The sequence below is a fragment of the Chelonoidis abingdonii genome, chromosome 14 (assembly GCF_003597395.2).
Source record: "Chelonoidis abingdonii isolate Lonesome George chromosome 14, CheloAbing_2.0, whole genome shotgun sequence".
Lineage (NCBI taxonomy): Eukaryota > Metazoa > Chordata > Testudines > Testudinidae > Chelonoidis > Chelonoidis abingdonii.
Genome location: NC_133782.1, coordinates 18,974,336 through 18,985,454, shown reverse-complemented (window position 1 = coordinate 18,985,454; position 11,119 = coordinate 18,974,336). Strand labels below are relative to the sequence as shown.

At 44.3% G+C, this 11,119-nt stretch overlaps 1 protein-coding gene and 1 long non-coding RNA gene across 7 annotated transcripts in view; one reads left to right on the top strand and one right to left on the bottom strand.

Annotated features, from left to right (window-relative positions):
• ZMYND8 (zinc finger MYND-type containing 8) overlaps window positions 1-11,119 on the bottom strand; it is a 150,395-nt gene that overhangs the window by 28,857 nt on the left and 110,419 nt on the right. For all 6 annotated transcript variants that reach the window (XM_075072271.1, XM_075072270.1, XM_075072273.1 and 3 more), the window contains 3 exons: window positions 6,315-6,467; window positions 4,859-5,365; window positions 3,881-4,252 (listed from right to left, as the gene is read on the bottom strand). In XM_075072271.1, the coding sequence (XP_074928372.1) occupies window positions 3,881-4,252; window positions 4,859-5,365; window positions 6,315-6,467 (1,032 nt within the window). The remainder of the gene's footprint in view (window positions 1-3,880; window positions 4,253-4,858; window positions 5,366-6,314; window positions 6,468-11,119) is intronic.
• LOC142047730 (uncharacterized) overlaps window positions 1-11,119 on the top strand; it is a 60,392-nt gene that overhangs the window by 33,113 nt on the left and 16,160 nt on the right. The window lies entirely within an intron of this gene.

Below are 11,119 nucleotides of genomic sequence, written 5' to 3'. Positions count from 1 at the left end.
TCGGTCGAGGTCGCCCTTGCGCGGTTTTTAGCGCCTTACTGCGTCAGCCGGATATAGCCTGCCTCCGAATGCGCGCTCTACAGCTCATCGTACCTTTATTTTAGTCCCGGATGGCATGAGTCGTCGTGATTGGAATGGTGAGTTGCGGTCTTAAGCACACTTCACATCCTTAGCGTTCACCTTCGGCTACATAGTCTAGGTTATTTTTAAGTGTGTTTTGATATTGTATATGAGATATGCATTAACTGGATAGGAGAGGATTAAAGGGTAGTTTATATAGTTAGTACGGGCGAGTATACTGGCTCCTTGCAACGCAGCCGGACCGTGCCTCAATGCCTGCCGTCTCGCCAGCTTCAAGCAGTTCGCCGATCGCTCCGATTCGGTAACGTGGTCTGACGAGATCCGTTATCCAACAGATCGTGGTGTTACCTGTCAAGTGCCTGGGAATCCATATTAGTGCAAGCTGCAAGTCCCAAAAACCTGGCGGACAAAAAAGGAGCGAAGACTCAGGCCGTTAAAGCAAGCTCCTATAGGAGGCCGACCTCACTCCGGCAAGTGTTCCCTGTGAACCTGGTCGCTGACAGGTCACCGCAGCTCCGCACACGAAAGCCACCGCTCCACGTGGCAGGACAGTAGCGGGTACATTTCGTTTGTCTTTCTGCTTTGTGCGAAATGCGGCTGGGCGGCACGATGCATGAAGATCCAGGCTAGCAGTCCCACCCGACGGCGTCATGTCAACGCTTCGGCCGACGAGAAGACGAGAGCTCCTGTCGTCGGCGCGCTGGCTTTGAGTGTTGTGTTTTCTGATTTGCCGACCGCAGTCCAGCCTGGAGGGCCGTGGCGAGCAGGCACCAGGCATCTGCCACTGGCACCGGTGCTGTCCCAGATCCGCGACATCGCCGAGTCTAAGGGACGTCGATCCGTCCTGTCAGAGCCCTGCACGTTCTGTGTCGAGCGTGCGCGCGACGAGCCCGACTTTGACGTCCGAACGCTTCACAGAACGGCGCGACCGTTGATAGCAGCGCGCTACACGTGACCTTGCTGCCTCAGCATCCTCGGCACGGCCTAGTAGGGGCGACGTCCCTAATGACGAAATCCAAGCGCGTTTCCTAACCTTCATGTCTCTCGGGGCACTTCAGACTGCGCAGGTTGCCCAATTCGAGATCTTCGCACTATCCTGCTCATTGTGCCGTCGTTCAGTTCATGTTTTCATCTTGGCGCGACGGCCTGTTGCTATGTCGGGCGGACTGCCCGTTTTTTTTGACAGCCGTTGGTTTGTTTGTTGGGGTTGGTGGAGTCCTAGCTCTTGGCCTTGTTGCGGGTACTCCGCAACTGGCCAGTCCGATGCGTAGCAGAGACTTTGGTCGCCGGCGCGTTGTCTGCTGGCTCTCGGCACCAGCTTCGACGAAGTCATCATATCGGGTGCCGCTCGTGGGCTAACTTCGAGTTTTTCCCGGTCAATACATGCCCGGCACCGATGGGGGTGCGGTCGCGTGGACATGAAGTCCCGGGCCCGGATCCTCAGCAAACCGGGTCGCTCTCGCGAACTGCCGTGTCCCTCGGTGCGGGTGTTGTGGGGGTGGGGGTTTGTTTGGCACCGGCTGATTGACTTGTAAGTTCGGAAGCCATATGTACGGTCTTGTCCTCGCCGTGGCGCTTCCAGACAGACCCTTGTTCCGTTCCGCTCCTCGCTGATCCAGACATGGTAGCTTTGGGGATGTTTTCCAAAGATCCGACAGCCGGGGCCAGCCAAGTGGTCCTTCTGCTTATCGCATTGCTTACATCCGCGAAGTGCCGCTAGCGGCGATCCTCTCTCCGCCGCGATGATGTCTGGGGCAGTGATAGGACAGAATCACTCATGCGACAGTCTCCTACCGCAACGTTCTATATGTGTTGGCAGATCAGCGAGGTACCTCAGAGGCATGCCCCGAATTCGAGCCATGCCCATCTGTGGATATACTAACTACTGCAAAAGAGCCCACGGTGCGGGTCCGTCCTCCTGCATGCCACTGGCCGAGAGTTCAGGGGTGGCTGGCACTTTCGACTCTGCGCCCTATGACCTCGCGCTTCATCAGAATCTGCTCTGCAGAGTCGGCATTGAGGCATAACGCTACAAGCCAGTATGGACTTTGTTGAAGTTGATGGAGCCTGTATGGAACACGTCGCAGCGAGTGCATGCGTTTGGCCGACTGAGGTCGCCTACCTGGGCTTCTATGACGAACTATTCAAGGGCCAAAGCGGAGTCTGATGTGGCAGTTCCCGACATCGTCCCGTCCGACGCCTAGTTATTGGCGGGGGATATAAAGTACAGGTATGGATGCTCTATGAGGGTTATGTACTACATTTCGACAGCCCATCCTCCTCCATGCGGTCTCGGCATGGTCGTGCCCCCGCCAGCATCCGTTGAATGTAGAGGGAGCGCCAGGGTGGCCGTTCCAGCCCCAAAGTCGCAAGAGGCTAGAAACGTACGTGACCTGCTGGGCCGTATAGTTACATTCCGGCAGGGGACTCCCAAGTTACGTGCTGGCAACCAGCAGTCGCTGTAGGACAGGTAGGATTTAATAAGCTGGACACACGTTCCATGTGACAAGTTACTGAACTGGTCACGGTAACTCCCGCTGAGTTCAAAAATCCCGTGGAAGAGGGCAAAAAGGAGTCCAAGGACAGCCTTACAAGGTCTGTCTCGGAGCGCCGTCTGGGACTATGCAGCTAAACTCATTGGTCGGGATATTATACGATGAGCGGGTCTTGGCTGCAAGGTCCGGCTTAACCGTCGACGGAGCTGCGTCAATACACCGACCCGCCGGGTGTTGCTAGGGGAAAATTCTTCCGACGAATGTGCACGCGGCGCGCGCACACCTACTTGGAATGAATATGAGCAAGCACTCGAAGAAGAATATGAAAGTTCCATGTTGGAATCACTGTAAAGGGTGCCTACAGTTTGCACGCTCTAGTATCCATTTTTCTGTGGTACAAGGCTTTGTTAGCATATCTGGGGCAGTTTACTGTGGCTAACAAGGCTTTGTACCACAGACAAATGGATACTAGAGCATGCAAACTGGTGGCCACATTTGAGAAACATTATCCTAGAGTCAGTTACATTGAGTCAAAAAAGAATCTGAAATCACCAAGGGTAGTTAAGCTCTGAATTAGGCTTCCAAGAGAGGCTGTGAAATCCCTATCATGGGAGGTTATCAAAAACAGGTTGACAAACACCTTTCAGGGATGGTCTAAGTCAGTGATACTCAGACCTCAGTGGTTCAAGAGCCACATCATTGATCAACATTACCCAAAAGAGCCACAGTAGTGTGAATTCATTATTTCATTTACTATGGTTATCTTGAACAAGTATTATTTTATCAACTACAACTGGTTAATAACATAGTAAAAGACTCCTGATAGGGTAATAACTTAGATTGGTTAATAATTAAATTACATTGTGTTTTAATATTATGAACAGCAGGAGACACATTGAAGAGCCACTTGCAGCTCCCGAGCCTCAGTCTGAGTATCACTGGTCTAGATGTACTGGGTCCTTGATGCCTGCCTCAGAACAGGGGACCGGACTTGATGATTTCTTGAGGTCCCTTCCAGCCCTACATTTCTACGATACAGAAAATAATTCTAGAGCTGTGATGATTGACAATGGCAAAAAGTATGCAAACCTATTGTAAAGTAAGGATAAATGGTTCTAAAGACATACCACAGGAAGCTAATAAGTTTAGTAAGGTGTTATATTTTTAAAGAGTCACTTTTCAGAGTAGAGCCATACTTTAAGATATTGGTTTTCGTGGTAGAATTCCTGGTTAGAAGGGTTTGGATCACCATGAACACTACTAGGCAATTAGGGCACCATGGACACATTGTTACAAATGTATACCTTTTACTGCCTGTCTTGTCTGGTATCTTGTCCCTTGAGAAGACTGAGGTTGTTGTGACTGTTGAGACTGTTGGCTCTGCTGCTGTTGCCTCTGTACCTTCTGCATGTGCCATTTCTGAGATGATGTTTGAAATTTATTTGAAGAATTCCACACTACTCGCTGCACAGCAGGGGCTGTTTCCTTAGGTAGCAGTGGCCTCTGCTTTTTCACAGGGCTCCCTGTGGCTGCTGCTGGAGCAGTGACAGTAGAAGTAGCACTAGTAGTAGCTGTGACTCCAGCTGGTGGAGTTTGGGCTGCAGACCGGGTAAGCACAGGAGTTTCAGGTGGAGGCTGGCTGCTTGCACTGGAAGACGGTGGAACTTTACCTACAACTTAAAAATAAAATGTAATAAAGAGGAAAAAAGGAAGTTATCTAATATGAAAAATAAAGAACTTAAAAATAAGATCTAGCTAGGCTTATATACCACACATCTCACCAAAGTATAGACTGGTCTGGACAAATATTTTCTGTCTAACAGCTGTAATGCTGAGCACAGCTAGCGAAAGTACTTTTCTTAATGGCTAACTTCAATTTACATTTACCATGATTAACACATGGACAACATGAACTGATACCATACATAACAGATCTGTTCTTATGACTTTTACTAATGGGAGCACTTCAAGTGACTTTAGTGGGATTACACACGTTTGGGAGTGCTTGATCAAGTCTAATATCTCCTGGATCATTATGTTGTTGCGGGGCTCACAGAAGAGCGATGGTTATGGCTGAAATTAAAAAATCTTGAAAAATTTGCAAATTAAATTCCAAACTCATGCAAGGTTGTACTGTATATGCACTACAATACTGAGCACTGGTGAAAGGCACCTATCCCCTGTGAATGATCATTCACTGAGATTGGCAATTATTGAAAACTATGGGTTCATTACTTTTATGTCTGTCCCATAAATGAAAGAAGGAAATAAATTCAACCTACCATCTTGCTTAGGAGGTGGTTCTTTAGATTCTTTCTTGTTTTTCCGTCCCTCACGCCCACAATGATCTTCCCCTAGATCGATGACAAGTTCACTCTCTGAATCAGAGTCCAGACCCAGATGCACAGTTGGAGAGTCTGTCTCATCTTTACCTTTCAGTTTTTCTTTTGCAAGATGCTGCAAATTTTTTCCCTTTTCAGAAAAGTCTTTCTCAGAGTCTGTATGAGCCTTTTCTTTGACAGGGACATCTGTTTTCTCCATTCCTGGACTTGTGCTTTTAAGTTCCTCTTTGACTTCAGCTGGAGCTGGGGGCTTAGGTTTTTTTTTTATGGTTGATGACTCTTTGTCACTTTTTCCACTTTCTTTGTCCTCTCCATCTTCCTGATCATTCTTCGATTTCTGTTCATCATCACTGATATATTCACTGTCACTGGTGTCTGATTTTTCAGAATCCTCAGAGTCACTATGTTCTACTGCGTTATAAACATCTTCAGAGATTTCATTGATTCCTAACACAGAAAAACACAAAACAAATGTACTCTATTCCACATTAACTGGATAGTGACTCTGTGATATGATAGAAAAATAAAATATTTTGCATGATTCTATATACTGGAAAGTTCATTTGTATTACTACCTTGACTTCCATTCCCAAGCTATCTCCTCTTCCTCTTGTGTCCTACCTCACTCTCTATTTAAGAATATCAGAATGTCTCTGTCATTCTCTATAATCTGATTTACATTTTTACTGGATTTAACCCTTGGCCCTCCTTTCCCTGCCTACTCATTTATCAGTTATCTTCATGTTCTAAATATGTCTAACCTAGGGCCAATCTGGCTAATATGCATGTGTGTAACTTTAACTACAAAAGTAATCATATTAGAATCAATGGGACCGCCCATGTGACTAAAGTTACTTACATGCATGTTTGCCAAATCAGGACCTTAGAATGGAAGATTTTCCAAGGAGAGGTGTTGTCATTTTTTAAATCATTATGAAGTGCCATGCAAAGCAATAGCGCAATACTAATATTTAATAGTATCACCATACCCCAACAAGTGTAACTGGATATGTTAATATCAGGTAGTGTTTAGTAAATTAGCTACAGTTCTTGAATTTTTCATGTTACAAGGAAAAATAAGACAACAAAAATAAGTATACTAATCTACATCAGAAAGGTACAAAGAACATAGGTTAAAACATGAAAGTTCTTCAGAGAGATTCGTAACAGCAGGTTCTATTATACGTTAGATTGTTCCAGCTTAACACATTCAAAATGTATTCCCTTAAGTATTCAAACATCACCATCTGATTTTACATTTTAGTGTAAAAAGTATTTAAGGTTTTACAACATGGAAAAATACTTTTCAAGTTTGTAAACAAAATCAACCCTTAAATCAAAGTTTCCTTTGAGTTTAGGTTTCATGCTCCCCTTATTTAATGGACTCTGGGCATACCTAACTGTGCTTTACAACTCTCTATTGTCTTGTCAAGATTAAGCTGGAACCTGCTGCGAATCTGTCGTTTTGGTGAAATTAGCGGCACAGGTGTGGACTGCTGCTGGACTGATTCACTCAGTTCTTTCAGATCCATCTCAGCTTTGCTGCGATCTAAAAAGACATTATAAAAAGAATTCTTTAATTAAGAAAGATACTTTAAGGGGCGAGGGGAACCTCCACTGTCCTCATAAATGAAAATTTTATAGTAAAATTACTTAATTTTAGACTGAAATGAAAATGCAGACTATCTGAAATGTATTAATATTATTTTCTAATTATAGTCTGCAACTCTGAACAATTCAAAAGAATGGCTTTAACACAAACATAACAGTTTTTCCCTTTTGTTCTCCATAAAATAATCTGGTGATTTCTGCAGGGATAAAGAATTGGAAAATAGAAATCTTGCTGGCCTTTCTTTTAAACCCAACAGGTAAGAATAGGGGAGGAAAGACTTTATATATGGAGATATACCTATCTCATAGAACTGGAAGAGACCCTGAAAGGTCATCAAGTCCAGCCCCCTGCCTTCACTAGCAGGATCAAGCACTGAATTTGGCCCTAAATGGCCCCCTTGAGGATTGAACTCACAACCCTGGGTTTAGCAGGCCAATGCTCAAACCGCTTTGCTGTCCCTCCCCACTCCACTGAGCTCCCATTGGCCTGAAGCAGTGATCTGTGGCCAGTGGGAGCCGCGATCAGCCGGACCTGCAGACGGGGCAGGTAAACACACTGGCCCAGCCCGCCAGGGGCTTTCCCTACACAAGCGGCGACCCCTGTTTGAGAAACCCTGATTTATACTGAGGCAATATGGTATTTTCTGTCTTATTGTCTATCCCTTTCTTAATGAGTCCCAACATTTTGTTCGCTTTTTTGACTGTCGTTGCACATGGAGTGGATGTTTTCAGAGAACTATCCTCAATGACTCCAAAATCTCTTTCTTGAGTGGTAACAGCTAATTTAGACCCCATCATTTTATATGTATAGTTGGGATTATGTTTTCCAATGTGCATTACTTTGCATTTATCAACACTGAATTTCATCTGCCATTTTGTTGCTCAGTCACCCAGTTTTGAGAGATCCTTTTATAGCACTTTGCAGTCTGCTTGGGACTTAACTATCTTGCATAGTTTTGTTCACCTGCAAATTTTGCCACCTCACCATTTATCCCTTTTTCCAGATCATTTATGAATATGTTGAATAGGACTGGTCCCAGTACAGACCCCTGGGGGACACCACTATTGATCTCTCTCCATTCTGAAAACTGACCATTTATTCCTATCTTTTGTTTCCTATCTTTTTACCAGTTACCAATTTATGGCAGAACCTTCCCTCTTATCCCATGACTGCTTACTTTGCTTAAGAGCCTTTGGTGAGGGACCTTGTCAAAGGCTTTCTGAAAACCTAAATACACTATATCCACTGGATCCCCCATGTCCACATACTTGTTGACCAACCCCCTAAAAGAAAGCTAGTAGATTGGTGAGGCATGATTTCCCTTTACAAAAAACATGTTGACTATTCCCCAATAAATTATGTTCACCTATATATCTGAGAATTTTGTTCTTTACTATAGTTTCAACCAGTTTGCCCGGTACTGAAGTCAGGCTTATTGGCCTGTAATTGCCAGGGTCACCTCTGGAGTTCTTTTTAAAAACTGGCGTCACATTAGCTATCCTCCAATCATTTAGTAAAGATGTCTGTAACCTATCATTTAAATCCGTGACAGACAGCAGTCCTGAAATTTCACATTTCAGTTCCTACAGAACTCTTGGGTGAATATCATCTGGCCCTGGTGACTTATTACTGCTTAGTTTAGCATTTGTTCCAAAACCTCCTCTAATGACACTTCAGTCTGGGACAGTTCCTCAGATCTGTCACCTAAAAAGAATGGCTCAGGTCTGGGAATCTCCCTCACACCCTCAGCCACGAAAACTGATGCAAAGAATTCATTTAATTTATCTGCAATGGCCTTATCATCCTTGAGTGCTCCATTAGCATCTCAATAGTCAAGTGGCCCCACAGGTTGTTTAGCAGGCTTCCTGCTTCTGATGTACTTAAAAAATTGTTTGCTATTACTTTTTGAGTCGTTGGCTAGCTGTTCTTCAAATTCTTTTATGGCCTTCCTAATTATATTTTTACACTTCATTTGCCAGAGTTTATGCTTCTTTCTATTTTCCTCATTAGGATTTAACTTCTACTTTTTAAGGGATGCCTTTTTGCCTCACTGCTCCTTTTACTTTGTTGTTTAGCCATGGTGGCTTTTTTTTGGTTCTCTTACTATGTTTTTTTAATTTGGGGGTATACATTTAAGTTGAGCCTCTATTGTGGTGTCTTTAAAAGTTTCCATGCAGCTTGCAGGGATTTTACTTTTGGTGCTGTACCTTTTAATTTATGTTTCACTAACCTCCTCATTTTTGTGTAGTTTGCCTTTCTGAAATTAAAAGCTACAGTGTTGGGCTGCTGTGGTGTTTCCTCGCCACAGGGATGTTAAGTTTAATTATATTCAGCTCCTGGACCTGATCCTGTGCTCCACTTAGGACTAAATCAAGAACTGACTCTCCTCTTGTGGGTTCCAGGACTAGCTACTCCAAGAAGCAATCATTTAAGGGGTCAAAAAACTTTATCTCTGCATCCCTTCCTGAGGTGATATCTTCCTAATCAATATGGAGATAGCTGAAATCTCCCATTATTAATTTTTTTTTATTTTAATAGCCTCTCTAATCTCCCTGAGCATTTCACAGTCACTATCAACATCCTGGTTAGGTGATTTGTAATATACCCCTACTGCTAAAAGGGGACCATACCAATTATTCTGTGGCAAGAACTTCATTGCTAACACTGGTATCTTAACATTTAATAATGTTTTAAGAGGGGTTCTACTGGTAAAGTGAACTAATGATGAGAGCATGGACAACCCTAATGGGTTAAGCTACATAAAGAAATGGCACTTGATAGCCCATTAGTCTAAGCAGGATCAGTGAGAGTTGAAAACACCAATCCAATTAAAAAAATGATATGAAACATAGATTTTGTAAGGAACTAGACTAGATAACTCTACTTGAACCAGAGAAAGGCAGTAGCAACTTGACAATGAGCCAAGTGGAGAATACTATTCAGATGATTGACACTGCTCCTCCCACCCCCGCTTGCTGGTTCTCAGTTACTCAGTTTGATTATTATTAATATGCAAATCATTACCTTGAATCTCTTTCCAGGATTTCAGAAAAAGCTTTCCACTAAAATTCAGCAAGGAGACTTGCTTTCATAGTCATAAGTGGCAATTTCATGATATGGACTTGTCATGAATATAGAAGGAAGGGTAGCAACCTTTATTTATGCAGTAGCATAAAATCCCTCCTTGGCAGTTGTACTGGATTGCCCTACCTGTAAGGGGTTAAGCAGTTCAAATAACCTAGTTGGCACCTGACCAGAAAGAAGAATGAGGAAAGAAGATACTTTCAAATCTGGGTAGGGGGAAGGATTTGTTTGTGGCTATCTTTTGTTGTTCCCTCTCTGGATGGAGGCGGAAGTCAAGCAGGTACAATATCTCCTGAAATATACCTGGAATAATCCAGCTAAAACCATAAAAATTGTAAGTAGGGCAAGGAAATGCATTAGGTTATTTTTTGTTTTGGCTTGTGAATTTTTCCTATGCTACAGATGTAGTTTCATTCCTGTTTTTGTAACCGTGAAGCTGAGCCCAGAGGGGAATCCTCTGTGTTTTTAATCTTTTATTACCCTTTAAAGTTATCTTCCATCCTGATTTTGCAGGTGTGGTTCTTTTACTGTTTTCTTTATAATAAAGTTCTTTTAAGAAGCTGACTGATTTCAGTGTCCTGAAGACAAAGGGTCTGGTGTGTGCTCACATTGCTATGGCAACTGGTTGGTATATTACTCTCAAGCCTCCCCAAGAAAGAGGGCGAAGGAGCTTGGAGGGATATTCGATTGAAGGAGGGGGGGGGATGGGGGGGGGTGGGGTGGGGGGGGGGAGGCGAGGGAGGGGGGAGGAGGGAGGGGGGGGGGGGAGGGGGGGGGGGGGGGGGGGGGGAGTAGAAATTCACCGCCAAGATGAGATTTTGTCCTAGGGCTCTATGTTGTGTCACTGAGTTGGTGGCGCGCGAAAAATCAGAATCAAGGCCGGAAAAAGAAAGTTTGGATGGATGTCTTTTAAAGTTTAAGACTACAGTGGGAATAGTGCTTAAGGGTCTTTCATGGTGGATTCCCACTCCGTTCTTTTGTAGTGTTCAAGGTCATTGGAGGAGGGGTGGGCGGAACACCTGAAAGGACATATCCTGTTAGGCAACATCAAAATGATTGTTAGTCTAGCAATGTAAGAGGGCAAAATTTAATAGAGTTGTCCTCTCTCTTATGGTTGGGTAGAAAAGCTTGGGTTTTGGGTGTCTGCCGGGTCAAGGCGTAAATTGTGGGTAAAGTGATGCTCGCTTGTGTTATCCTTTAAATTTCGTATGATATCGCGCGACGCAAGATCAGGCGTCTGATTATAAGAGAAGTGGACCTGCAGCATGCTGGTTGAAGCAATGATAGGGAGCAAAAAAACACGGTCTACTTTCTATTTGCTTTTTCATCAGTATTTTTGAAGAGGGACGCAAACGCCTCAGTAATGGGCGTAACGTGGAGATCGATCTGACCCAGTTTGCACCTCATCTCACTTACAGGTTTTTAATCGTCCATGATCGGTTGGAGGTGTGGCAGAGAGGGATGAGTTAGGGGGCGAATGGTATATGGGGAAGAGGAATCTAGAA